The sequence below is a fragment of the Rattus norvegicus genome, chromosome 10 (assembly GCF_036323735.1).
Source record: "Rattus norvegicus strain BN/NHsdMcwi chromosome 10, GRCr8, whole genome shotgun sequence".
Taxonomy (NCBI): Eukaryota; Metazoa; Chordata; class Mammalia; order Rodentia; family Muridae; genus Rattus; species Rattus norvegicus.
Genome location: NC_086028.1, coordinates 51,036,133 through 51,063,296, shown reverse-complemented (window position 1 = coordinate 51,063,296; position 27,164 = coordinate 51,036,133). Strand labels below are relative to the sequence as shown.

The following is a 27,164-nucleotide window of genomic DNA, read 5'->3' as shown; positions in this document are numbered from 1 at the left end:
ATGGACCAAGCCGAAGGCTCCATAACCCTGTGACTGTGCTATCCGCCCCCCACCCACACACTGAACTATATACCTTCCAATGGTTCATTTTACATTGTGTGAATTTTACCTCGTTTTAAAAGTGCATAAGCCAATGGAAAAGATTGTTTGTAGGAGAATTAGGTGAATTAGGTGTCAAAACAGAAAAACAGAAAGGATTCTTCAGTCCTGAGAGTACATAGAGTGATTGTGGGTGGAGTTCTCAAGGCTGAGGCTGTGCTCCAGGTATGCTTGCTTGGGGGATGGGAGAGAATATGGACAGCCTTGAAGAGAGAAGATTGGGTTAGGGGAAAGGAAGCTTCCCTGGCCCTTTACAAAAATAAATGAGAGGAGAACGTAGTGTGTGAGCTGGTACTGCCACCAGAAAACTGCCTTGAGAAACAGAGAAATATGACAAAGAAGTAAAGATTCACATGGTTGTAGACATGATTAAGATCAGGCTGGCAAGATAGCTCAGTCTCCAAGCCTAACTACCTAAGACAGATCATGGAGACCCACATAGTACAGGGAGAGAGCCAATTCTCCCAAATTATACTGTGACAACATTGACATGCATGCCATGTCATGTGCTCACCCACCCACATACATACAGATGCATGTACATGCAATAAATAATTCTTTTAAAGGCATAAAAAGCATATAAAGGAATGGGACTTAGATGGATATACTAAAGAATAAAGAATTGGTCACAGGATAAATGTCTATTGTTCATCCTTCAAGGTGGTTTCAGCAATAATCACATAACAAGGAAAGCCCACATCAGGAGGATGTTGGTCTTACTTTTATAGGGGTTATGTTATGTAGTTATACTATGGATTCTCCCCCACAGAGGTAGAGTTTTCCATTCAGAGTGTCACCTCTCCATCAGGTTCCCATTCCAACCACCCCAACCCTGGACCCCCTGAAGATGCTAACTGATGATGCTGATGTGGCTACCTGGCAGAATGAGGGTCTCCCTGCTGACCGAATGTCCATGGAGAATGCCACCATCCTCATCAACTGTGAGCGCTGGCCACTCATGGTCGACCCTCAACTGCAAGGCATCAAATGGATCAAGAACAAATATGGGGAAGAACTCCGTGTCACACAGATCGGCCAAAAAGGGTAAGTGGGTGGCCACACAAGTTGCCACTGTTGTCTTTTGTATAAGAAGAAAACATTGCGTGGAGTAAACATAAGCCCTGGTGGCTTATTTTTCCTCTTCTGACCTCCCCAACAGGTAACTCCTGATTTTTGCAAGTTTTCTCAGTTTAAGAAATATTGAAGCAAGATACTTGGGTACCAGCTCTGTGCTACTGACTCTTTCTCATTAGAAACCATGTGCTGTCAGTAGGATAACTGTAGCTCATAATTTATTTTACATTTCATAGGAAGAGAAGAATTCAAAGGTCCAACACAGAGAAATGGTAAATATTTAAGAAAGCAGAAACACTGCTACCCCGACCATTGTGTAAAGTATACATGTATCAAATTATCACTCTATACCTCACTAGGACATACAGCTCTTGTAGGCCAGTTAAAAGGATGCTGTACCTTCTCGTCTCATCTAGGCATTGTCACTATCTTTGGTGGTCATCTCTTTGACAATTATTGTTTATCAAATATACAATTTCAGAGTCACCTAGGAGTTAAGTTTCTGGGATGCCTGTTGGGAATCATCTTGTCCAGGTTAGCTTCCAGCCCTTGATTGAGTTAACTGAAGTGAGAAAACCACCTTAACAATGGATGGCACTAGTCCCTAGGCTTGGCTTCCAGACTATATAAAAAGGAGAAAGGTTCTGTGGTAGTTGGAATGAAAATGTTCCCCATGCTCATAGGGAGTGGCACTATTAGGAGGTGTGGCTTTGTGGGGGTGGCCTTGTTGAAGGAAGGGTGTCACTGAGGGTAGACTTTGAGGTTTTAGAAGCCCAAACCAGGCCCCGAGTCATTCATTCTTCCTGCTGCCTGCCTATCCAGATGTAGAACTTTCAGCTACCACTCCAGTACCAGGTCTGTCTGCATACTGTCATGCTTCCTGTCTTAGATTGTATTTTCATTGCTGTGAAGACACACCATGACTAAGGCAACTCTTATAAAGAACAACATTTCACTGGGACTGGTGTACAGTTCAGAGGTTTAGTCCATTATCATGAAGGCTGGAGCATGGCAGAGTACAGGCAGGCATGGCATGTGAGGAACTGAGAGTTCTACATCTTGATTGGAAGGCAAATAGGTGAAGACTGACTTCCAGGGAGCTAGGAGGAGGATCTCAAAGCCCACACCCCCAATGACACACTTCTTCCAACAAAGCCACACCTACTCTAACAATGCCACTCTTCCTAATAGTACTATTCTTATGGGCCAAGTATATTAAAACCACCTACCATACTTCCCATGATGATAATAATGAACTAAACCTCTGAACTATAAGCCAGCCACGATTAAATCTTTTCTTTATAAAAGTTGCTGTGGTCATAGTGTTCTTCATAGCAATAGCATTGACTAAGACACTAACTGAGCATGAACATTCTATTCCTTCTTGTTTGGGGCTATGAATGCCACTTAACCAGCTGCCTCAAACTCCTCCCTGCAGACTTCCCCTGATGGACTGTACCCATGTGCCAAAATAGACATTTTTCCCCTTAAACCAGATCAAGCCTGAAGGCACATTGAATGTAGACCAGCAGGAGTCAGGGACTGCTCTAGAGGGAGGAAGGCAACCTGGTCACTGGATTAGGTTTACTTTATTCATCCTGGCTCGTGGGCTCTTGGGTTTTGCTGCCAGTTTGTCCTCCCTCTACAACATGACTCTTCTCATGATGTTAGACATGCACCAGCAGGCTCAAACTGACATCAGTGGAGCCATCTGACTGACACCTGTCACTCCACGTTCACTGCATCAGAGAACACAAAGCATGAGGACTGTGAATGGACAAAATAAAGGAGTCCCTAGGGACCTGCCTGGCAAAAACAATAGTCAGGAGGAAGTGACTAGACCAGACTATCATGTGGCATTGAAAATGAAAAATGGCCAGAGCAAGGCTGGCCTCTTGCCCCAGAGTGGCTGCAAAATGCTCCCATACCCTTACAAATTGATGGGAGGGATTAGCCTAGAAGAGTGTCCATAAAGGAAGAGGGACAGGAGCCCCTGACCGTGACAGCTCAGGAACCATCAGATCCAGTACCAGGGGATCAGGTCCCTCTTCTTGTGGCCTTCATTTACATGAAAGCATTCACAGCAAACAAGTAATAAAAATAAAATTTTTAAAAAATAGTATATGTTTCCTAGGACTCCCAAAGTGAGACTTAAACACAGCTATTTGTGGGTTAACTGGTGGTGGTGTGCCAGCTTTGCACTGTGAGCTAAAGGGATACGCCATGTGCCAGTGTAGAGTTTTCATAAAGTAGATAAAATCTGTTCTTAAGTATAATAAATGTCTTATTTTACATGTGTAAAAACCTACTCTGGAAGAATATTCAATGCCTTGGGGAAATGTTTACATTTTATATATAAAAACTAGGTTATAAAGCAAAAGTGTCATATGAATTCAATGATAAAAAAAACTAAAATTGAAAATGTAATGTGGTCAGCTCTTTATACCTACAGGCTGCACAGAGACACAGGCTGCCAACCCTGTGTCTGAAATAATCAGGAACAATTGTGTGTGTAACATATGCAGGCACCCCCACCCCCATTGTTGATAATCCTATGCAACCATCATTACCCAGCATTTTCTGGAATTAAGTATTCTAAATAAGTGTATGGAAGGATGACTTCAGAGTGTATGCACACATGACATCATTTCATGTAAGGGTGTAGTTGAAACATTTAATGCTATCCCCATCTAGCTTATAAATGAATGAGACTTAGACTATGCTTATTTTATTTGTCTTTGACAATTACTGAGGGAAACCCCTAATCTACTGGCCTGCCTGCTTCCCCAGTGGTGTACCCCAAATACTTGCTTTTTCTCCTGGCCATAGTTCATCTTTGATGGTAGCCTCATCCTTCCCTTCCCCCTCCTCGTCTTCCTTCTCCTTCTCCTCCTCCTCTTCTTCCTCCTCTTCTTCCTCCTCCTCCTCCTTCTCCTCCTCCTTCCTCTCTCTCTCTTTCTCTCTCTCTCTCCCCCCACTCTCTGCAACCCCAACTATATTAACTCCAAAACTACCTACCTCTAATCCCTACAGAAATTGTCTATAGTCATTTTTATTTAACCAATAGTTTTAAATTGAGCACTTGTTGATTTTGTTTCCCATGGGGCCCCAAACCAACCCCCCACCACCCAGTATCAAAGAGCCACCCAAATAAGCAGATGTCTACAGTAAATACTGAACTTTAAATAACAGACAGAGGGTTTGTGGTTAATTTTCATATTTCTTTTTATTTTGTCATATCTACTAAAAAATGTTTTTAAGAATCCCATAAATGTCATTTTAAGTAGAGATAAACATAGCAGCTGAAGACATTTCTGGAAGCTATGCCTCCCTGTCCAGCACTGTATTTCCCTCAGAGGCACAGTGGATGTGTTAAATTGCCTCAGATGCATGCATTGGTATGGACTCACACTACCTAACTTGTTCCTCAGCTGCCTTCAGACCATAGAGCGTGCTCTGGAAGCTGGAGATGTGGTGCTAATTGAGAACCTTGAGGAGTCCATTGATCCTGTCCTGGGACCTTTGCTTGGGAGAGAAGTCATTAAGAAAGGACGGTGAGACTTGGCTGCACAGCTGCCGTGCTCAGAACGGGTCCACTGCTCTGGTTAAAGCTATTGAGAGGTCACTTCTAGAACTTTTACCCCTGGGCTTAGGTCAGGAAGCTGGGTGCAGTTAGCCCGCCTTCCTCTCACTTAGCATCAGGGCATTTCATTGCCCTTGGATTCTAGAAGTCTACAACTCCCTGCCCTGTTTCTACAGTGCACAATTTAATGGGGGCCCTAAGGGAAAGGGGTCAGAGTCAACAGACTTCTAAGACATACATTTGATTCAAGCCGAATGTGTGAGGCTCAGAACTCAGGTCCCAGTCAGTTTGATGACCCTTAGTGACTTTGAAGGCATAGCAGGTATAGGGTAGAGAGAGGAAGTTTAGAGGAATGAGAAAATGAAGGAAGTAGAAGGGCTTCCCTCTCATATGATAGACATGCTAATTAACATGAGAGTGTGTTAACTCTGGGGCCATCCTTACCTATTTCCTGTTGTTGTAACAAAAGACTCAAGGTTAAGTAGTTTATTAAGAAAATTCATTTGTGTGGTTCACAATTTTAGAAACAGATAGTCCAAGGTTAACCAACTACATCCAATAAGAGTTTTTTCTGTTGGTTTGGCTTTGGGTTTTTTTGTTTTTGTTTTTGTTTTTGTTTTTTGTGATATCATAACATGATAGATAGCATTGTGGCAGGAGTCCATGACAGGGGCGGGGGGGGTGTTATCATGATGAGACAGAAAGCAAGAGATTGTAGAGGGTCCAAGCTTACTCTTTCAGAGTCTAATCCACTCCTGCTAGACCCAGGCCCTTCCTAAGAGACAGCATTAACATTTACAATTACCTTCCACCAGACCCCACCTCTCCGATGGACAGACAGACAGACAGACAGACAGACAGACAGACAGACACACACACACACACACACACACACACACACACACACACACACACATGCACGCACCCAACCATACTATAAATATACAAGGTCTGGTTTCTAGTACATGCATCTTTGGATACCAACCATGTCTAAGCCTTAGCAGAAACCTTACTGGTTGCAGAGTTCCCAATTTACCCTTTTGTGTTTCAGGTTAGACCTGCCTCTGTGTTTAGTTATTTTCACCCATTGAAGTCATTCCTTTGCTAGCCTAGAAAAAGGAAGCCCTCTAGCTGCCTAGGACGATCTTCCTGCCAACTGCAAGCAGATGCCCCTTCTGGCAAGTTCCGTGCTGCCATCTGCTGGGACATTCTCATAGTATCCGAATCTATACTGACAGTGGGAATGACTCTGTCTAAAGTTTTATAGTATAAAATGAAGCATGAGATAAAACTTAATCTTTCCAGCCTGTTCCCAACATTAAGGAAAAGAAAGGTCATAGGTAGTTGTTGGATATAATTAGGAAAAATTTATGAGACTATGATAATACTATTGACTGTGCTCCTATTAAAAAAATAAATCTAAAATTATACCTGAAGGCCCCCATCCTCTGTGTTCCAGGTTCATTAAGATTGGAGACAAGGAATGTGAATTCAATCCCAAGTTCCGGCTCATCCTTCACACCAAGCTGGCCAACCCTCACTACCAGCCTGAGCTGCAGGCTCAGGCCACCCTGATCAACTTCACAGTGACCAGGGATGGCCTGGAAGACCAGCTGCTAGCTGCTGTAGTCAGCATGGAGATACCAGACCTGGAGCATCTGAAGGTGTGTCAGAGATTCACTGAGGAAGGAAGGAATGGGTGCCTTCCGCTGGGTCCTGCAGTGTAGCCACTGTAGGAACAGGGGTGGACAAGTTTCTCCTAACATCCAGCAAAGTAGGTTCATCAAGATATTGGATGAGTCCCAACCCTACTTAGTCACCTGGGAATACCCAGTTGGGAAAGGAAGAATGTGGTTGGCTGAAAACAGAAGCAGAAAGCTAGAAGAGGTAACATTCCTGTCCCCAAGAGTAGGGCCTGGCTCAGTGCTCTGATATGAGAGCATCTGATCTCACTACTCACATACAGCCATCCAAAGCCAAGTAGGATTAAATTATGCATGGGTAACAGAAACAGGGTCATTCTGACTGGGTTGTGTCTTAGCCAGTTTAAGGTACATGTCAAGTGGCATAAAGAGCAAGTGCCTGAGTCCTATCACTTCTGCAGGTGGGGAGCTAGAGACCATGTTGCTGGTATAGCTATTCCTTGTGAGGCTTCTTTTCTTGGCTTGCTGGCAGTGCCTGCTCACATAACCTCTTATACATGTGTAGAGCTAGGAGCCCCCTCTTACGTTTCTTCTAGGAATATTAATCCCATCTAGCAAGAGCTCCCCTCTATGACACCTAAGTACATTCCTACATAGTCCGTTGGAGGATTAGTCTTAGCATACAAATTTGAGGGAGCATAGTCCATGCCATGAGCATGCTTTCCCTTCTCTCTTTAGATGTGATTAGATTAGATAATATAGGCCAAGAAGGGAAACCAACCTTTCACAGCATATGTGAGATTGAGTCCAAACCTCCCTAGAACTCACCCCAGATCATCATATACTGTTAAAGACACACTCTAAAGCCCAAGTCTACAAGCAAGGTTATTGTGTGGAAGACCCAAAAGGGCCCAAGGAAGATCATGTAGCCATCTACAGAGTTTACAGACAAGCAGAGGGGAACACAGGAAGTAGAAATGCAAGCTGAGAAATAACATCATTTTAGCTACTAAGAAGAATTTTTGGAAAATTAAACTAGGTAATATAGAAAGCTACAGGGCCAAGTTGGCCTCAAACGCATCATTATCATGTCTCTGCCTCCCATTTGCCAGAATCGTGTGTGTGTGTGTGTGTGTGTGTGTGTGTGTGTGTGTGTGTGTGTGTGTGTGCATTCATCCAAAAGGTACAGTTTAAAGGAGTTAATTTAAGTAGTAGTCATCAGAAAGCTTCTATGAGGTGTTGGCCTTTGAGCTATTTCCTAAGCAATTTGAAAGCCTCTAGGTACAGTGTTCCCAAAAGGAATACCCAGTCCTACCCTCAGGCTTAACTAATGTTTTTAAGAGACTAAACAGGGGTTAGAGCAATGGATCAATAGTTAATAATACTTCTTCTCTTGTAGAGGATCCAAGTTCTGTCCCAGCACCCATGTGAGACAGCTCATAACAGTCTGTCACTCCAGCCCCAGGAGATCTGACACTTTCTAGCCTCTTTGGGTACCTGTATATATGTCCGCATACAGGCACATGTATACATAAGTCATACATGTAATTAATAAATAAGTTAAAGAGGGGGAAGAGAGAGAGAGAGAGAGAGAGAGAGAGAGAGAGAGAGAGAGAGAGAGAGGAGAGAGAAGAGAGGCATGGCTAAAAGCCCTAATATGTAAGTTGTTCTTAACTGAGATCAAAAGATTTCACAACTCAAAGATGCTAGGGCTATCTGGAGTTAACTCTCATCTGCCAGTGTACAAATAAAGAGTGCTCAGTGCTTTAGGCTGCCCAGTCAAATGATCACAGAGCAAAGACGACCTGAGAGTTGCTGGGATTCCAGTACTACCCTGGCCACAGGTGAGGACCTTGTTAGAACTGCATGAGCCGGATGAGTTTGTCCTTTAAGTACTTTACTGTTCATCTGATGCCAGCAAAGCAGGAGACAGAAAACTCTCTGGAGAACTAAACTGTTTATGTTACTCTACTCTCTGCTCATGAGTTCTGTGTAGTGATCGCATAGCACAGAACTATTAAGTATAAGGACTGGGAGTCACAGATTACTCACATGCAAAGAGCACAAGCCAGCCCATGTTCTCCATTCTAAATCAGTGGGGAGTTGTGTCCTGGAGTCCCTCAGATACTAAACTGCTGATGGTCTAGTTTCTTATGTAAGTGATCTATTTGCATAGAACGTGCCCACCTCCTCTCACATACTTCCAATCATCTCTGGATTACTTCTAACACCCACTATGTTGCAAATGTACACTGATCACTCATAGGCTGCTGTTCAGGGAACAATGACATGAATAGGTCTGGTCATGTTTGATTCAGCTGAAACTTTAACCACAGTTTCAGGCTAAACCACTTGCATTTTCACTCCCAGAATCACGGCAGTCAACTGTACAGACACAGCTGGGACCCCACTCACCTGCTCACTTCTGCTCAGAGTCAAAAGCATCCTGCCGCTCTACCCTTGGTACCCTCTCTCTGCAGGGAGAGACTCTGGCCCTTCCAACGTTTATTTATTCAAGCCTGTCCTAGAGTAAGATGCTATGGGGTCCCTGATTCCTCTTGCTTGATGTTTACAGTCAGATCTCACTAAGCAGCAGAACGGTTTCAAAATCACCCTCAAAACCTTAGAGGACAACCTGCTGTCTCGCCTCTCTTCAGCCTCAGGGAACTTCCTGGGAGAAACAGCCTTGGTGGAGAACCTGGAGGTCACCAAGCAGACAGCTGCAGAGGTGCAGGAAAAGGTACGCCCACTCTGGAACGCCTGGAGGCCCAGACCACATGTTCCTTTGGCTCCCACTTCCTCCGATCTCAGAACCTGAATCTGGCTTCTGTTTCCATCTTCCCAGGTTCCTTCTAAAAAGTCCACACACATAAAGGCAGTGCTACTTGGATGTTACAGGTTGTCAGAAAGACATAAAGTCGGGAGGTAGACATGTTGAGAGTGATACAGGGAAAATTAGCGGAGAAAAATGGGGGTAGATATGATCAGCTTTATTATATACAAGTATAAAATTCTCAAGAATAAAGAAAAATATAAATTTTAAAAGGTGTTTTAAAAATCCAGGCACAATTCTAGAATGACCTCTGCCCATCCTGGATTTCTAGAAGCTACTGCCTTCTAGAAAAAGCTTTTGATATTTCCATTTCACAAACCACTTAAGTCTGAGTGGGGTTCTGCTTTTTCTTCAGGGAATGGTGCCCACAGAGAATGCCAATGTTTGTAGAGTCACCTCATAACTGTCTAAATTGAATAATTCAGATGTGATTGTGTCCTAAGACAATCTCCTGGCTGACATAAGGATCTCAAAGTCTGATTTTAATGAGAAAACATTAGTACAATCCCAAGAAACTCAGCTCTTAACAATATCATCCTGGGAAACAGTTACAGTACACAGCTTTCCTCCCACATCGCATGTTGGGAAAGCTGTTTCCCTGTGGAGACTAGAAAATGACTTGATGAGAAAGAGGACTCAACTCTTCACCCTTCCCACCAAACCCCCACCCATGGGCACACCCTTCTGTATTTCCTCCCTGCCCAGATCAGACCAGTTCTGAGACTGTCCCCAATGAGGACTTCTCACATCTACAATGGGGACCCAGAACCAACAAGTCTCTGAAGGAGTGTGCTAACTGCCTGCTTCCTAAGATTCCTCCAAACAGGAAAGGCTTTGTTCAATGTCGGGTCAAAATAAGAAAAGAAAGGAAGGCCTTGTATGTGCAAGACCCTGTGTTCAGTCCTCTATACCACCAAAATGTTAAAAAACAGAACAAGTAATAAGTCACAAGCAGCCAGGTCTGAACTAAGCAATAATGGTGATTACATTGAAAAGTCCCAACCTAACTGAATGGCTGCTCTCCGAGGAAGGTTTACTGTCCATCATCTTGGAAGCTGTATCTCCAGGGAAGTAGGGAGCCATGCAAGCCTGAAAATATAGAAAGTCCACAGCTCTGATCCCGAGAGACCAGATCAGAGGGCGGGCCAGCCTTGCTGATCTCTTCTCACACCATCCTTCCTTGCTTCGTTTTTTTAAAGTCAACGAACCACTGCTTGCCACATGCCAGACAGAGCTTTCTCATCTCTATTGTCCTCCCTTTTAGAGGCTCTTTCCCCCTTCCTCATCCATCTACTAGGTATTTAATTGAAAGGTGCCAGATTTCTAATTCCATGGCAGCATTTGGGGCTACAAGCAGCATGAGTGGATTATAAGGAATGGTGGGCCTCTGAGGCAAGGCCCTGAATTCACAGCAATGAGAGGAGATGTTTAGTGCAATGGGTCTGGTGAGATCATATAAGTCATGGTAGATGAGAAGTTTGTCTATAGAAAAATGGAGAATCAGTTGCCAATGTCATAAGGCGTAAGGGGCAGACATGAGGCTACTATTGGTCCATGGGTGGATGAGTACAAGTGGGAGAAAGATGCAGATAATTAGAACAGGCAGAAATGAAGGTAACTCATCTCTGACTGACTCTATAAAGCCAAGGGGGCTTAACAGCAGGGACATGTGGTGAGAAATCTATCACTTGGAGGACATCAGAGAGCAGTTGTGCAGACAGTGGCGGTTAGGACTGTAGGACGCACGGAACTGCATTCTGTCCTGTGATGGTAGTTTAGGGACTTCAGGAGTCAGTCTTACCTGCTCCAAGTGAGGGAGTGGTGTTGAGATATGATGTTGGGAGAGAGGTGAAAATTTGTAATATTTATGAAAAATTAGAACAAGTTGACTAGAGGCACAGAGATTAATGAGCAATGCTAAGCAGTTGGGGGCATTAAAAACTAAATCTGTAATGACAGTGACTGAAAATTATGTGATTTTAATGCTCTTCTGAGGTTCAGCTACTGAACTTAACCAATTTATATTTATTAGCATCATTGACATATGGTAGTTGGATTTTTTCTTAGAGTTCTTATTAGCATTTTCATCTCAAGCATTACAAATTCTTGTAGACTCTCGGCCATAGGATAGCAGATCTATTTGTGTAGGGGTGTCTCTTATTTAACCTCTGTGGTGTTACTCGCCCCACTGAGTCCTGCTTCTAGCGATCACTGGTCCAATCTCTGCTTCTGTGTCATCCATTTTCCAAGCTAATAAAAACACAAAATGCTTGGGCTGCTATGCCTGGCCTATTTCACTCAACATAGTTCCTTCCAGTTTCATCCCCTTTATTAGTATCAGAACTACAGCCCTCCTTTTAGCTGAATAATAATCCATTATGGATATCTACCACATTTTCCTTCATCTATTCATGTGTCAATGAGCATCTTGGTTGGTTCTATGACTTGGCTATCATGAACTAAGAATGCTGTTATAGTAAACTACCTTTGGACACATGCAGTTGATCCTTTAGATATGTGCCAAATGGTAGATCAGAGATGAATTGTGCTGTTTGTTTTGCTTTTAGTTTTGGTTTTTACTGTTTTCCATGTTGGTTATAGTACTCTTAAAAATATTTGTCTATTATTTTATGTGTATGAATGTTTACATGTATGTATGTGCACTATTTACGTTCCTAGTGCCTGTAGAACCCAGAAAACAGTATAAGATCTTCTGGAACTAGAATTATAAATACTTGTAAACTACCACATAGATGCTAGAAATTAAGCCAGCATCCCCTGAAAGAGTTTAAGTAGTTATAATACTTATGTTCTCATCAACTGTCCATAAAAGTTCTCCTCCTGCATCCCTACAAAATGTTCTTTTATTAACTTTATAAATTGACATTAAAAACAAACCGTTTTCTTAAATACTTTTGTTTTTTGTTTATAAGAAGTTCATACACACACACACACACACACACACACACACACACACACAATAAAATATGATCATTACTGGTAGTTTGAATAAGAATAGCTCCTATAGGCTCGTTTATTTGAATGCCTAGTCACCAAGCAGTGGTATTATTTGAAAGGGTTATAAAGATTATGAGGTGTGGCTTTTTGAAAAAAAGTATGTCACTGGGTAGCATTGAGGTTTCAAAGACCCACACCAGCTGCCTACTCCCTCTTGATCAGATTGCAGCTCTCGGCTACTGTTCCAGTAACTGCCTGCATGCCACCATACTCCAGACCATGGTGATAGTGGTCTAAACCTCTGACACCATAAGGAAGCAGCCCAGTTAAATTCTTTCTTTCATAAGCATTGCCTTGGTCATGGTGTCTCTTTACAACAATATGACAGTGACTAAGGCACACATTCACCCCATTCATTCCCCTGACACTTCTCCCAAACCTTCCCTATCCCAGAAAACCCTTTCCAGCTTCGTTTCTTTTCATGTTTTGGTAACCAGCAAGTCCTGATAGAGCTGCGCATATGCTTGTAAGCACGGCTCTAACCTCTGCAACACAGGAAACCTAGCAATGGCTACATCCTCAGTACAAAGTGATTCCCCCCGCCCCCGCCCCAAGCAACCATCAGTGCCAATAGCTCCTCAGAAAGGGGTGGAGCCTGGAGACCATCTGCTCCGTCTATGCCAAGGTCGGGATGGTTTGATACTCTGCAGCTCTTAGAAAGGTAACGAGAGCTACTGTGAATTAATTATTCTGATAGCTATGTCATGTCCAGAAGACAGTGATTTACTGTACTCCCTCCTATCCTCTGACACATTCTCTCTGTTTCTGCTTTCCCTTCTGCGATGCTCCCTGAACCTTGAGTGGGTTAGGAAACATAGATGTCTTGTTTAGAACTGAGCACTCCATATCCTCTGCAGTTTGGTTGAGGGCAGTCCAAATGTGTGGGCATAAACATAAATATTTACAAGATATTTTGATATTACGGCCATTCAGCAAAAGAACAACAGCAGGTTTTACCCTTTAGCCTCCCTGGACATGGGTTTTGACTAGGATTAAAGTAAAAAAGTCTGAGAGCACTTCCTCAAATCCAGTGAGAAAGTCCTTAGTTACCCCTTAACAGCCATGCCACTACTGCGTGAGTGGGACTATGTCACCTGGCAGGCCAACGACGCAGTGAGCACTGAGACACTGAGGAAGATCATGAAATCACTCCCAAACAACTGTGTAGTGCTTGGCAGTTCTGTAAAAGCTAGCCAGCAGGGACAACTTTCCTGTTGCTGTGAGATTGCTACTTTTGTGTCCTCGCAGCCAGTGTGTGCTGACGTCAGCAATGGGATTCGCCATGGAGTTGTGATGAAGGACAAGAGCAATGGCGAAAGCCTGTGTTGTCTGAAAAATCTCAGGGGGCTCTTGGAACCAAATAACTTGCAGGGTGGTAACTTATGCCTCATCCTGGGGTTTCCATCTGTTAACTCATGTCTTCTGGGGTCAACACTGTCCACCTGTGGAGAGTACTTCTGTCCCGACTCTCTTTTTTCAAGGTGTATTTTGAAGCTAGTATACTAAATGCTGTGTTTACATGCAGCTCTTTCATGCATCCTCAGTTTGAGCTAATGGCAGTTCTAACTACAGTTGGATCATTCTTCTCTTCACTGATTTTTTTTCTTTACACTTCTTCTCTTAGCCTTCGATGATTTGAAAGATGCCGCTATATTTTATCTTAACCCTTTTTGGTTATATAGCATATGTATTTCATTTTAAATGTGACTTCAATATATATGTTTCAATGAGGTATGAAATTAAGCAATATCTCTAGCATCTTCCAAACCAATTTTAGAGTACCTTAATCTTAATCATTCCCTTGTAGCTTTCATTATTGTTTCATAATGTATCCTATGGCTTGTTATTGCTGTTAAGAGTCTGCTTTCCATCTAATTACTACTCTTTTATTGGTACTTTATACTTTCTGATAGCTTTTAATATTCCAATGTCATCATTGATGTTCTAAAGTTTCACTGTATGATAAAGATGAACCCTTATTTATCATATTAAGAGGGATATGCTCCTTTCAAATAAAAGCTGTGATATTTTGTTAATTGCAAGTAATTATTAGCTTTAGACATTACCCCTCCTTCATTTTCTCTATTCTCTACAGTGTTTCTGCTAAGCTTATTTAGATTCTCTCATCCTGATGCCATTCTTGTAAATGCTCACAACTTTCCATCCTGTGTCTTTCTGAGCTCATTTTAACTATTCTCCAGGTCTTCCAGTTTTCTTATTCTGTTCTCAATTCTATTTATTTCATTCACTATTACATCTAAATAACTGGGTTATTTTCAGGCATTCTTGTCAGTTCCTTTTCGAGTAAGCCAGCTCCCTTTTTGAATGCCTTTGTTGGAGGCTTCCTGATATATCTACTGCTCTGAGTATACTCATTTAATGGTTATTTTGGGGTTGCTTACCTGCCTTCCATTCTTAATATACTAACCTTCATGAAGTATGTTGTTTAAGGGAAGAGGTTGTTTTAGGAGAAAAGAGGTCTTTGTTTTTGAGACAGGGTCTAACTCTGTAACCCAGGCTGGTCTAGACCTTGTGATTTTCCTGCCTCAGCCTTCCAAGTGTAGATGGAAGAAGTCTTCTAATTGTCTCCTTTAGTAATGATTCTATCTGAGGTACTTTCTGTGCTATGACGAAGCACCATGGCCAAGGTAACATATGAAGGGAGCGCATTTAATTTGGGGTTCATGATTCCAGAGAGTTTGAGCCCATGACAATCATGGCAGGCAGCGTAGCAGTGGGCAGGCAGCAGGCAGGCCTGATGACACTGGCTGGAGCAGTAGCTGAGAGCTGATACCTCAATCCACAAGCACAAAGCAGAGTTGCATGAACTTTCGAAAGCTCAAAACCACCTCCAGTGTGACACACCTCCTCCCACAAGACTGTACCTCCTGTTCCCAAAGTCCCGCCAAGTAGGAACCAAGAATTCCAACATATGAGCCTATAGAGGCCATTCTCATTCAAACCACCACATTTCCCTTCCCAGCCCCCAAAGCTTATGGCCATGCCATAATGTAAAATGCATTTGATCTGATTTCAAAAGTCCCTGGAGTCATTCAGTTTAAAAGTCCAAAGTTCAAAGTGGAAGACAGTGGGAATCCAAAATCTCGATTTCTTCTGAGATTCACAGCAATCTCTCACAGTAATCCCCTGTAAAATCCAAAAGCAAATTACGTATTTCCATTATACAATGGCACAGGATATATATTAACATTCCAAAAGAGGGGAAAGAGGGCATATTGAGGAAATATTCTATCAAAGAAAGACTAAAACCCAGTAGGGCAAACTCAGAATTCTATGTCTAATGTCAATGACTTTTATGCCTCTTCTTGCGGCTTTGCTGACTAGAACAAGCTTCTCTCTTTCATGGTTCCACTTCTGCCTGCAGCTGTCCTTGGCAGGTATCCCACAACTCTGGCATCTCCAACGTCCTGACATCCCATAATACACTTCCCTTTCACAGCTTCACACTATGGGCACTGTAGGTCTCCATACAGGGACTTCTTCCCTACCACTCACTTGGCCTCTGCAGTTTCCTTTAGCCACGCGAGAGGATTCTAAAATGCCTTTACTCCTCCTGTATTGTTCATGACACTAAAGCCAGAAGTACATGACTGATAATGCCAAGTTCTACCGCTTGCTTGGGATGGAACCTGGCCCCTCCCTCCATTTGCATTTGCATACTCTTTGATGTGTTTATGCACATGCTTTCCGTTTTTTTGCAAATTGCAAGATGAGTTGGGTCTTGCAATGAAAGCACCACTCCCTTTATACCATTTCACATTGGGCCTCTTCTCATCTTTACAGAACAAGCGTTGGCCCTAACATTAAATTTTCTAATGCTCTCTTTCTTTTTAAAATTATCATTTTGTACTTTTTTCCATTCTTGCTCTTGTTCATTGTAAATCTTCATGAGTGGTTACTAATATCCAAGTAACAGAATCAATATTAGGCTGCCTCAAAATCTCTGCCAATTAAATTTTTCCCATATTCTTTGACTTAGCCTTAGGCAGATTCTCAGTACAGGGTGAAAAGGAGCTATATTATTTGCCAAAATATCACAAGGATAGTCTCTAGCCTGTTACTAGTATTGTTTCCCTCTGAAATCTCTTGAGCTTGGCCTTCATAGTGGACACTGCCCTCTGCACGGCTGTCTTCCATACTCCTGTTAAAATGGCCTGTTTACAGTGTTCACTCACTTTCCTAGTCTGAAGGCCCATTGTCTTCCACAGTCCTCCAAAACTCAGCACGCTCAGGCCTGTCACAGCAATAGCCCACTTCCTGGTACCAATTTCTGTCTTAGTTGCTTTTCTTCTGCTATGATAAAATGCCATGGCCAAGGTAACTTATAGAATAAAGCATTTAACTTGGCACCCACAGTTCCAGAGAGTTAGAGTCCATCGTGGTGGGGACTCAGTGGCAGGCAACTAGGTATGGTGCTGAAGCAGTAGGCCAGAGCTTAGATCTTATTCCATAAGCACAAGGAAGAGTAAGCTAACTAAGACAAGCATGGGCTTTGTAACCTCAAAGCCCAGGCCTAAGGACACACCTGCTACAAGACCACACCTCCTAATCCTTCCCAACAGGCCCACAAACTGTGGACCACATATCCAAACATGCAGTATGGCGGCCATTCTCATTCCACAACTTCCAACTGTAAATTGTAATCATTTGTTCTGAGAACATGCTTTTTCCTGATGGACTCTCCAGTTCCCAATATTTTAATTCTATTTTGGAATCTAAGGACAAGAAAGAGTTGAAGCCCATGTATAAAGACACAGTCTTACAGAAATATACAGTCTGGACACTTAACTCTCTTAACCCTCTTATTACCTATGACTTGAATACTTCTAAAAACAAAATATTCCACCGAAAGAATTTCCTTAGGACTTAATATATAGCTCTTCAATTTAAATTAAGAAAGGAGTTAAGTTTGTAGCTCAATGATGAGATACTTTCTGGCATGTACAGGACTCTGGAATCAACCCTCATCATCGCATACGTGCACACACACATACACATACACTCACAAGAATGAAAATTATGTTGTGCCCCCTTCTCTGACTTCTACTAGTTCTTACTTTCGAGTGATATATATCTCTTGATTTTCCAAGAACTCATCCCGTTAGACATGGTGCTTAGAGTTTTCCATACTTCCCAACTAGAGGAGCTGACACGCTGTCAGGGACAACCAGGACTATATAATCTTCTTGAGCTCTATTAAGGAATATCACAGTGATTTTTTTTTTGAGCTTCTGTGCATCCCAATTCACTGCACTCCATATGCAGACGGGTATCTACTCAATGGAAGGTGGAGGTTGCTTCCCTCAAGTCCTGATTGGTTTAAGCAATGATCTATGTTTCCAGGTCCAGGAAGCCAAATTGACGGAAGTAAAAATCAATGAGGCCCGAGAGCACTATAGGCCAGCAGCTGCCCGGGCATCTCTGCTCTACTTCATCATGAATGACCTCAGCAAGATCCATCCGATGTATCAGTTCTCCCTCAAGGTAACTGTCACCTAGACTTTTCCCCATAATCATAATATAGCAAAATAGCACTATCGACCTAGGGTCCATGAGAACTTACCCATCTTCTTTAGTGATGGCAGATCTTCAAGATTTAAGCCAGGGAAGCAGCTGCACATTAGACTTATGTGACAGTCCCCACTTCTTTGATTTCATCTTATGTAACTTACCATAGCGAAAGAGGTTTCTGCTGTGAATATCGTCCTCATTTGTTTAGTAAGCACATCGAATATCCATTAATGCTGGATGATGCATAGCAAAGGATACCAAGGAACAAAAGAAGTGTAAGGAGTTTTTCTTTCCCCAAAGAGCTTAAAACATAATGGAGAAGATCCAAAATATATATTGTTTTTATTGATGGAAGACCAACTCCAGCAATTAAGAGAGACCAGCACTAAATTACTTTTCTTATTATCCTAATATTCCCAAAGCTACTACTTAGGGCTGTTGAAATACCCATAAAACTAAAGTTCTTAGCACATTTTAAGTGCTGACTAAACTTATCGTACTCATAAAAAAATAAAGACCTATAAATTTTTGGGACTCGATGAAAGTACATCTTATCCCCTACTGCATTCATCAAAGGACCATAATTAAAGAGGCATTAAGATGCTGTGAGTGGGGGAGTTCTGAACAACATGATTGGTTTAAACCAATAAGCAGAAAGGTTGTATACACACACATACACAGAGGGGGGGGAGTGGGAGAGGGCGGGGCGGGGGGCATTTCTCTCATAGTGGAACTTGAATGCACACACAAAGCACACCTCAGTTCCATGAAATATTTCCAATTTAATCAACAGTGGAAGTCAAGGTCAGCATGTAGGGTTGGTGATGAGTGACTTAGAAACCTTCAGGCTTTCAATCTCTACGGCTCATTTAATCGGAGATGGCCTGTCACTGTTTCCCAATGTCTTTCTTACAGCCTCGATACTCTGCAGCATGTATGGACTATGTTTATGATATTTTGTGGTTTTAAAAATAATCATAGGCTGATATTCATATCTTACAAACATGCAAAAGAATTACAAGATAGTAGAAAGCCAGCATAGAAATGAGCATAAGTGAACTACAGGATGATGCCCTGAGTTCAAGAGCAGTAGAAATGCACCATCAGTACCAGGACCCTGGCACAGTGATGCTTTCTGAAAATGAGATCATGTGAAACTTGTGAATATGTGTTCAAAAGGTTGTTTGTAAATTGTTTTATGGTGATAGAAGTCTGATGCAGATGGTTTTGAAGCATGACTTCCAAAAAAAGAAAGAAGTCACCTGGCATAGTGGCACACCTGTAATGCCAATCTTGAGGTGTGGTGCTGAAGTACAAGGATCGTGAGTTCGAGACCAGTTTAGTACTACTGAACTGGCTTAAAAAGGAAGCAAGGAAGGAAGGAAGGAAAATATATTTTGAATCCTGATATTGTTGTTAAGAATGCTAAGGACAGTTGTTCACAGACCTATGTGATCTTTGAAAATAGATTTAAATGTGTAATGATTAAGTAACTGTGACAAGATCTTAAAAAATATAAAACAGCAGAGAGGCGACAAGGAGGGAGGGCTCCATGGGCACAGTATGTAAGTGTGCTGTATAGATACACACGCAGGCAGAACAACTATACATGCAAAAATTTAAATAAATAAGTCTTTTGAAATAATTACAATTATAATAAACAGACTTGAACCTGTGATCTTAGTCCTAGCACAGGGTCCATGTATACCAGACTCCATAGAGCACTTATAAACAAGTGTAGGTGACTTTTAGCCCCTGGTCTTCAGCATCCTTTAAGTTTTTTCTAATATTTTTTTCAGGCATTAGTGGGACACAGTCATCCACGCTGTGCTTTCTAATGCCTACAGTAAGACAAGGGTAGGAGTCTAGAAAACATGAGCACCAGAGCCAGCCCTACTCTCAGAATGCACTTATTATTTTCTCATAAGTAGAAGGAATTTTTCAAAATACTAATGTGTTAGAAAATTGATTTGGCCCCTAAAAGTTTCAGAACAGCTGTTAAGAATCTTCAACGGTAGTTAAAGTCAGTGAAAAAAGAAAACCTCTGTGGGGGAGAGACCTTCTAGGGAAGCTGTGAAGGTAGGGGTCAGGCCCAGCCCCAGAGGCGTTCACACACCAAAAGGGGATATACTAGCAGCCAAAGTAAGTTCGGTGTAAAGTAAATGCTAAACATAGACAGGATTTCTATTTTCTCTGGGGGCTTTTCTGGATTATAAATCACCTTACTCAAATTTAGTGCCGTGAGGTTCTTTACTGACACTGCCTTTGCAGGGGATTTTGGAGGAAGCGGACAGTAATAGCAAGGAGAAGGCGAGCTACTCTGACCCATTCTCCCCATCTGCTCTGCCAGTAGAAGCTTCCTGAATTGCTCCCTGTGGCCCTAGGGGGCATTATCAGCCTCTAATGAGCTATCATTTTACTTTAAAATCTATCAAGGGAAGGTAAATACAATGGGTTGGGTTAAGGACTGGCAGAAGACTTGCTGAGATCATCAGCAACCGAAGAAAGCTCCTAGGACTTTGTTAACAAGAAAGTCCTTGGCGCTGGGAGAAAGAAATGTACGTCCTCACTGTTCTTAAATGAAGAACACCAAGACTCAAACCTTGTGTGGCTTCCACTGAGGTTCAAATAATCGATGTAGAGACTAAAACTTCTTAGAACCACAAAAGGAAAATGGGGAAATGAATAGAAAACTGTAGAACTAAAGATAAAATCAACTTATATATTGGTTTTTATTTCCTTTCATTATTTGTTCTATCTCACACTTAAAATGTAGTATCCCAAATATTTGTTTTTATAAGAAATCAGTAAGTTTCAAATAATAGAATATTAGTCAACATGTAGGCTTAAACTTTTCAAAAACATCTTTAATAAGGGTTTTCAAACCCTTTAACCCTACTTCTTCTAGCCCACCCTCCAAGGGTAGGAGAGAAAAGATCATAAATAGGGCAAAGGGATGTGGACCTGTTCAGAAGTAGCTCTTTGGGGTCAATCCCAATCTCTGTTGTCAGGATATAGGCAGTCAGATCAGTAGGATCAGGATACTGACAGACCAATTCAAAAGTGTCACCAAGCATGAATCAGCAGCAGTGCCCGAATCAGCACAAGTCAGCAGGAGTGACCAGAATCAGAACGAGAGGAGAAGTTCTCTGCCATGCCTCTCTCAATGAAGTGAAGATCAGCAAAGACATGAGACCAGTGAAGCATTGCACAGCTAGCAGTGCAAGTGCTCCAACACTGTTAGGTCCTGCTTATACTCTCTCCAAACATCATGTGTCTTCTCAGGGGTTTGCTTCAGCAACACATCAGATGAGTCTACATCACATGACACCAGAAATTTCTACTTCAGTCACATCATTTTTATTTCATACCATGTCCTGATTGTAGTTCAAAGGAGCTGAAGGGAGGTATGCTCCTTCCATTGCAGGAAAAGGCAGTGAGATTGAAAAATACTTACGAAGACTTGGGAGAATGAATGCAAAACTAATAGAAACAAACATATGGCATTTGAGATTCTTGATGAGAGGAAAAGTCATAAACTAAAGTAGATCTCACTACCTACTATGTGCCAGAATCATTTTTAGAAAGGAAAGTTGTTCAGAACACTGTCTCTGCACCACAAGAATTTTGTCATCTATTAAATAACATCACTAACACAAAGAATCATTCTTGGCTGTCTCATTTTTGTGTTTAGGGAGTTATCTGATAAAAACGTACTAGATCGAGCCCTTTGGCCACAGTATATTTGTTTTTCATTGATTTCACTAATCAGCACTCAATATATACATTTATTAAACCATTTTGTGTGGCTAATAACCTTCGAGCCATCTCTCCAGTCCCTAATAGCACTGAGTAAGTTATAAAGATAAGCTTATTTTGGCTCATAGTTCTTGGTCCAAGATCCAGAGGCTGTAATAGTGGCAGTCTGTTCATTGGCGAAGTCCATAAGTTGCATAGGACATCACTCGGTCTGAATATCGTAGTCAAACTAGAGTTTTGGGAAGGACAAACGAGGAGCTAATAAAATGTCTGGTGCCCTCAGAGAAGTATCAAATCTCCTGAGACCGGAGTTACAGTTGTGAATAACCATGTGGGTACTGGGAATCAAACCTGGGTCCCCTGGAAAGAGCAGTCACTGCTCTTAACCTCTGAGCTACCTCTTCAGTCCCTGATAGCACATCTTCTTCCTAGTGTCTTGTCTTAGCAGGAAGTGATGGGAAAAGCTTTCAGTGAGTAACTAGAATTGTAATATTCCTCAAAGCGAAGAGGCTTCTATAAATCACCTCTGATTCCTCTTCTCTCCACAGGCCTTCAGCATTGTCTTCCAGAAAGCTGTGGAGAAGGCAGCTCCCAGTGAAGATGTCAAAGAGCGAGTCACTAATCTAATAGACAGTATAACTTTCTCAGTGTACCAGTACACCACGCGTGGCCTCTTCGAATGTGATAAGCTGACCTACCTAGCCCAGCTCACCTTTCAGGTAAAATCAAATCAAAACTGTTTCCACGAATAGTATTTACCATCGAGTCAGCTTGTCTAAGAAATGATAGCGATTTCCCAAAGGAGCTCAACCTGGTCCTCACATGCACTGACCCACCATAGTTCAACTCATAACTCGTGAGTAACCATTGTCTTCCTCAGAGCAGACATCCTTAACCATTGTACTTTCTTCCTGCTGACAATGGATATTCTGAGATCCTCAAAATGTCCCTCCAGAAGCCACCACCAGCCAATCAAACTGGCACTGATCATGCAACCAATAGATTGGTGCACAATCCATATCTCAGACTTCCTATTGCTGTCACCACAGCACACTAAGGGATCTTTGATTCTTGGGAACTTGAGCACTTAAGACTTCCCACGTCACTGTAACATAGGAAAAGACCTTGATTAGTCTTTTAACCCTGACATCAAAAAGCCTTAAAACTTCACTTCTTTGCTTGTACCTTCCTCACCATTTAGAATTGGGATTTTTTTCCATGTAGAAGTGCATAAAAAATGTGCATAGCACAGGCTACATGAGCCCAAAGACCCTTTCCAGTGCTAAAAGTCCAGTGTCCTGTCATCCATTTGTGCTGCGTGTATGTTTCGGTGTCTGAATTCAGACATTCATGTTAGCCCAGCTGTATGACCCAGATGACAGAGTAACCGTCAAAGAAACCCAGATCCCACCTCTCATGTGACTCATATCCACAGCCAAACAAAATCCATCCCATGCACACATCTCTCCACACACCTCTCCAAGCCTCTAGACCTTCGATTCCCTTTCCTTGGAAAGTTTCCCCTTCCTGTTTTAATAACCCTGTCTCTTATCTTCCCCAAGACCCCAGGACAGAAATTGTACTTAGATTAATCCATTCCTTCTCCTGCCTGCTAGTCACTTCTCTACTTCAGAACTCCTTATTGATTTATATATGCACTTCTATTTTGCATATATTCATATGTTGCTTTGACACTTCCTTCTAATCATGCCGTTTGTATGTGTCATCTGCTCAATTAAATTGCAGGCACATACTACATGGCACTTATGATTGATATATAATACTTGCTAACCAAGATATATAGTCCTCCTCTCTGTGCATTTAAGTCGCTCTGGCGTTTTGGCTGAAAACAGATGCACATAGCAGAAATTTGCATGAATATACACTTCTAATCCACCCTCTTTAAATAGCCAAAATTGATGGGCAAGCTCTAGAGCTAAAGGCAGCAGTAATTACACTAAGTGACAAGCCCTAAGATCTCCAGCCCGCCGTGACCACAGCTGAAGAATCTCCGTGTTGTTTTTCTACATTGCAGATTCTCCTCGTGAACCAGGAAGTCAATGCAGCAGAGTTGGACTTCTTGCTTCGGGCTCCAGTACAGGCAGGAACTCCCAGCCCAATGGAGTTCCTGTCCCACCAGGCCTGGGGAAGCATCAAGGTAAGTATCAGTCTCTAGAAAAAGTCCTGTTCTTTCAAAGGTTTGACTTAAATACCTGTCCTCACGACATCAGTGTGTCTCTCTCAGAGTTGAAACATGGAGCCATTTTGAACACAGGCACGTTCCCTTTCTTGCACCACCACAACCATCACATTCTTTCCAAGCCTGCCAAGAAGCAATCAGTAAGTGCCCCGGTGAGAGCTCCCCCTTTAGGATGGAAGGGAATCAGAAGTCCTGGTGTTTTGTGTTTCTTGTTTTGTTTTGTTTTGGTTTGGTTTGGTTTGGTTTGGTTTGTTTGCCAGCTCTGCTTCTTTTCCTCCGCCAAGGCTTAGGGCTGGAATCTAGGTAGCTCAGATGAGCCCGGCGACTTGTGAAAGTACTCTATACCATTTCCAGAAGTCAGGCTGGTGCTGGACCTGTTAGGCATCTCTATTCATCTGAACTGAAACCAAGCAAGAGGATCTTTCCCAACCTGGGACTCTTAGCACTTAAGAGTAGATCATGCCTATTGGGTTTGTTGGGTTACACTAGTTCATCCTCTTGTCCAACTGGGAAATGGGTTTTGTTTGTTCCCAGTTAAAATAGGAATATAAAACATAGGTCCCACCATTTAAAAATAGCAAACCCAGGACACAAGTCCGTGTTAGGCAGATTAGTCTAGTTAAGATTTTATGAATGTTGAAAAGATCACAAGCTAGAAAGTCCTTTCAGTAGGGACTGAATCCACATTCGGAACCAGACCTGATGTCTATCAGGAAGTGAGGAATGATTGACCCCAGATCCAGAGAGTCCATGCCTGCACTCTATGGAGGCAACTCTCTAGGACATAACCAATGAAGCAGCACATGTGTAAGATGAATCCTGTTTATGTTTGTTCTCACAGCAAACGATAGTGGCTACCTTGCTGGACTTGGAAATCCTGACGAGAGTGTCTGATACCTTTAGGGAACGTCTGTCCTGAAAGCAGTTCTGAATGAACCCATGTGCAGAACAGGAGCAACAATGGAAATAAGTTAGTTAACACCAGCCCTAGATTCAGTTTACCTGGGTGTGTGTGTGTGTGTGTGTGTGTGTGTGTGTGTGTGTGTGTGTGTGCGAATGCAAGTATGTGTATGCTTGTTTGTATGTGTGTGTGTGTGTGTGTGTGTGTGTGTGTGTGTGTGTTGGGGGCAGGGGAAGTACTCTGGCATGTTACCAAACTCTTTGGATCCTTTGTTTCCTTTTCTGTAAAATGGACATCATAATATCTTCCACAAAGTAAACACTCAGGAGTTAGAATCTGCCGATAGTTGTGGTGTTTGCCTCACAGGCTGCTGTTGTCAAGCTATAAGTCAAGTTTCCTAAAACAACAGAAATGTACAGTTGTGGAGCCTGGAAATCTGAAGTGATGATAGAGGCAGAACCAGGCTGCCTCCAAATCCTCTTGGCAGGACTTGTCTTGGCGTCTTCCAGTTTCTGGGAGCCTGCGACATCCCTCAGTCAGGGTCCTATAGGCTCACTCTCAGTTTCCAACTGCTCAGTCTGCCCAAAGCTGTCCTCCCTCTGTGTCCCTCTCATTCTTGTAAAGGCACCACTCACTTTACACTCTAGTAAAGGCATTCGAGTAGAACTAGGTCCTACCCTAATAAAACCTTTTAAATTGAATATACCTACAAAGACCCTATTAATTTTTAATTTTAAATTTATTGAAAGACAATGCTAGAGGATAACTCTCTGGTATATCTTTTGATAAACATAATTCATAATAATCCTGATTTCGATTTCCCCAATATAGGGGACAGGCATGCTATGGCTGATAGGGGTGTGCCTACTAGAATCTGTCCCTTGGGGTGAGGGAATGTTCAGTCAGTGTGAACTGCCAGCCCGAGCCAGGTCTAGTTGGCTTTCTCTGTATCCTTCCCCACTATGCCCTCTGTGACATAAGGGAAGAAGAAACAATTCACGGGCTCCCATCTTACACAACTCTACTCAAGCTGGGGCTGGGGTACAGGTAAACTGAATCTAGGGCTGGTGTTAACTAACTTATTTCCATTGTTGCTCCTGTTCTGCACATGGGTTCATTCAGAACTGCTTTCCTTCCTTCCCTCCTTTCACAGAGTGCATTGCTGGCGTGACTTGGCTTCACTCTGGTTTTTTGTTTTGTGGAATGAGCTCATCTAGCTGTTTAAAATATTTTGCAAGTGAGCAAAAAATCTCTCTATCTCTCTCTCTTTCCCTCCCTCCCTCCCTCCCTCTGTCTGTCTGTCTGTCTGTATGTCTGTCTGAGTTTGTTGTATGGAAGAGCCGCTCCAGATCTCCAGATCCATCAGACGGGAGCGCAGCCTGGGATGTGCACAGGTGAGGCACAGAGCAATATGAGCTGTGCATCATGGAAGCCTTTGATGAGTGCTTTTAAAGTGTGTGCTTGGATGGTAGCCTAAAGATACAAACTGAGTATAATTGAATAGGAGATGATAAAAAAAATATTTTAAAGGATTCTATCTAATGAGGAGGTTGATTGCCTTGCTTCCTTCCCTAGAACTAATAAGTAGGGAATGAATGACATTTCTGTGATAAAATCCTGCTTTCATTGTTACCCTTTGTAAGGATGTTTTCAGTTCCCTCAAAGGCTGAACTTTCAGGTAATGGGCATGTTCTGTTCTTCATTAGAAAATCTCATCTGTGCTGAATGTCTTTGTTTGCCTTTGAAAAGGCCCCTCACTGCCACTCTGGTTGCCAATTTAGCACTGTTGTATTTTGCTGCACAGTCCAAAGTAATTAGGTTAATTAGTCATTTCCATTTAGCTTATTAGAAGGCTAGAAATCCCTTTCCCTCATTTGGGAGATTAAATGTTGCAATTGTGCTCACCAAAGAGCTTCAAGGATGTGGTTTCAGACCCAGGCCTGGCATCTGGGAGCTCTGGTCATGGTATAAATTGCTCTGTTTTCTGGATAAGATAAGGGCAATTGGAGAGCAAAGGGTTAATGATGCTGCAAGTTGTTGGGGGGTGCAGGGAGCCTTGAAAGTAGATGAGAGTCAGCTCCTCAGCACAGAAAGAAATAAGGATAGCAGATGCAGCTTTGCCCAGCCCAGCCCAGCCCAGCTGAGCCCTCCCCTCATGCTGGTCCTACAGACATCCCACTTCCTTAATTAAACACTTCCCAAAAGCTGCCTATGCCTAAGGAAGTTCTTGCCCACAGAGAGGTCACAATCTTATGGGTATTAGAGACAAGTGATATAGCAATTGAAATCTAATAGCTGTCAAGGCTCCACGGAAGGAACTTTTGTAGTCTTCAAAGCTTTGTGTCTATACTAGAATATAAGCTATGTTACATGATCACCCAGCCTCATTTTTTTTTTGCATGAACAAACCCAAGCCCAAGTAAACTTCAGGAGTAAACTCCAGTAAGCTGTTCATGGTGGGACTGAACTGTCTCCCCACCCCTCATCTACTTTTCCTCATAGCACCCTCCATCACTTGTCAT

General features: G+C 42.4%; 1 protein-coding gene across 16 annotated transcripts in view; it reads left to right on the top strand.

Annotated features, from left to right (window-relative positions):
- Positions 1–27,164, top strand: part of Dnah9 (dynein, axonemal, heavy chain 9) — a 367,182-nt gene that overhangs the window by 300,681 nt on the left and 39,337 nt on the right. For 14 of the 16 annotated variants that reach the window (XR_005490291.2, XR_005490292.2, XR_005490293.2 and 11 more), the window contains 7 exons: positions 908–1,143; positions 4,605–4,727; positions 6,216–6,420; positions 8,975–9,139; positions 17,615–17,755; positions 22,090–22,260; positions 23,577–23,699. Coding sequence is in view for 13 of the 16 variants with exons in the window: in NM_001427097.1 (NP_001414026.1) it covers positions 908–1,143; positions 4,605–4,727; positions 6,216–6,420; positions 8,975–9,139; positions 17,615–17,755; positions 22,090–22,260; positions 23,577–23,699 (1,164 nt within the window). In the remaining 3 variants the exon portion in view is untranslated. Of the gene's footprint in view, positions 1–907; positions 1,144–4,604; positions 4,728–6,215; positions 6,421–8,974; positions 9,140–17,614; positions 17,756–22,089; positions 22,261–23,576; positions 23,700–24,582; positions 25,975–27,164 lie in introns of those variants that run through there. The other 2 variants (XM_039087298.2, XM_063268325.1) reach the window with 2 other exon arrangements.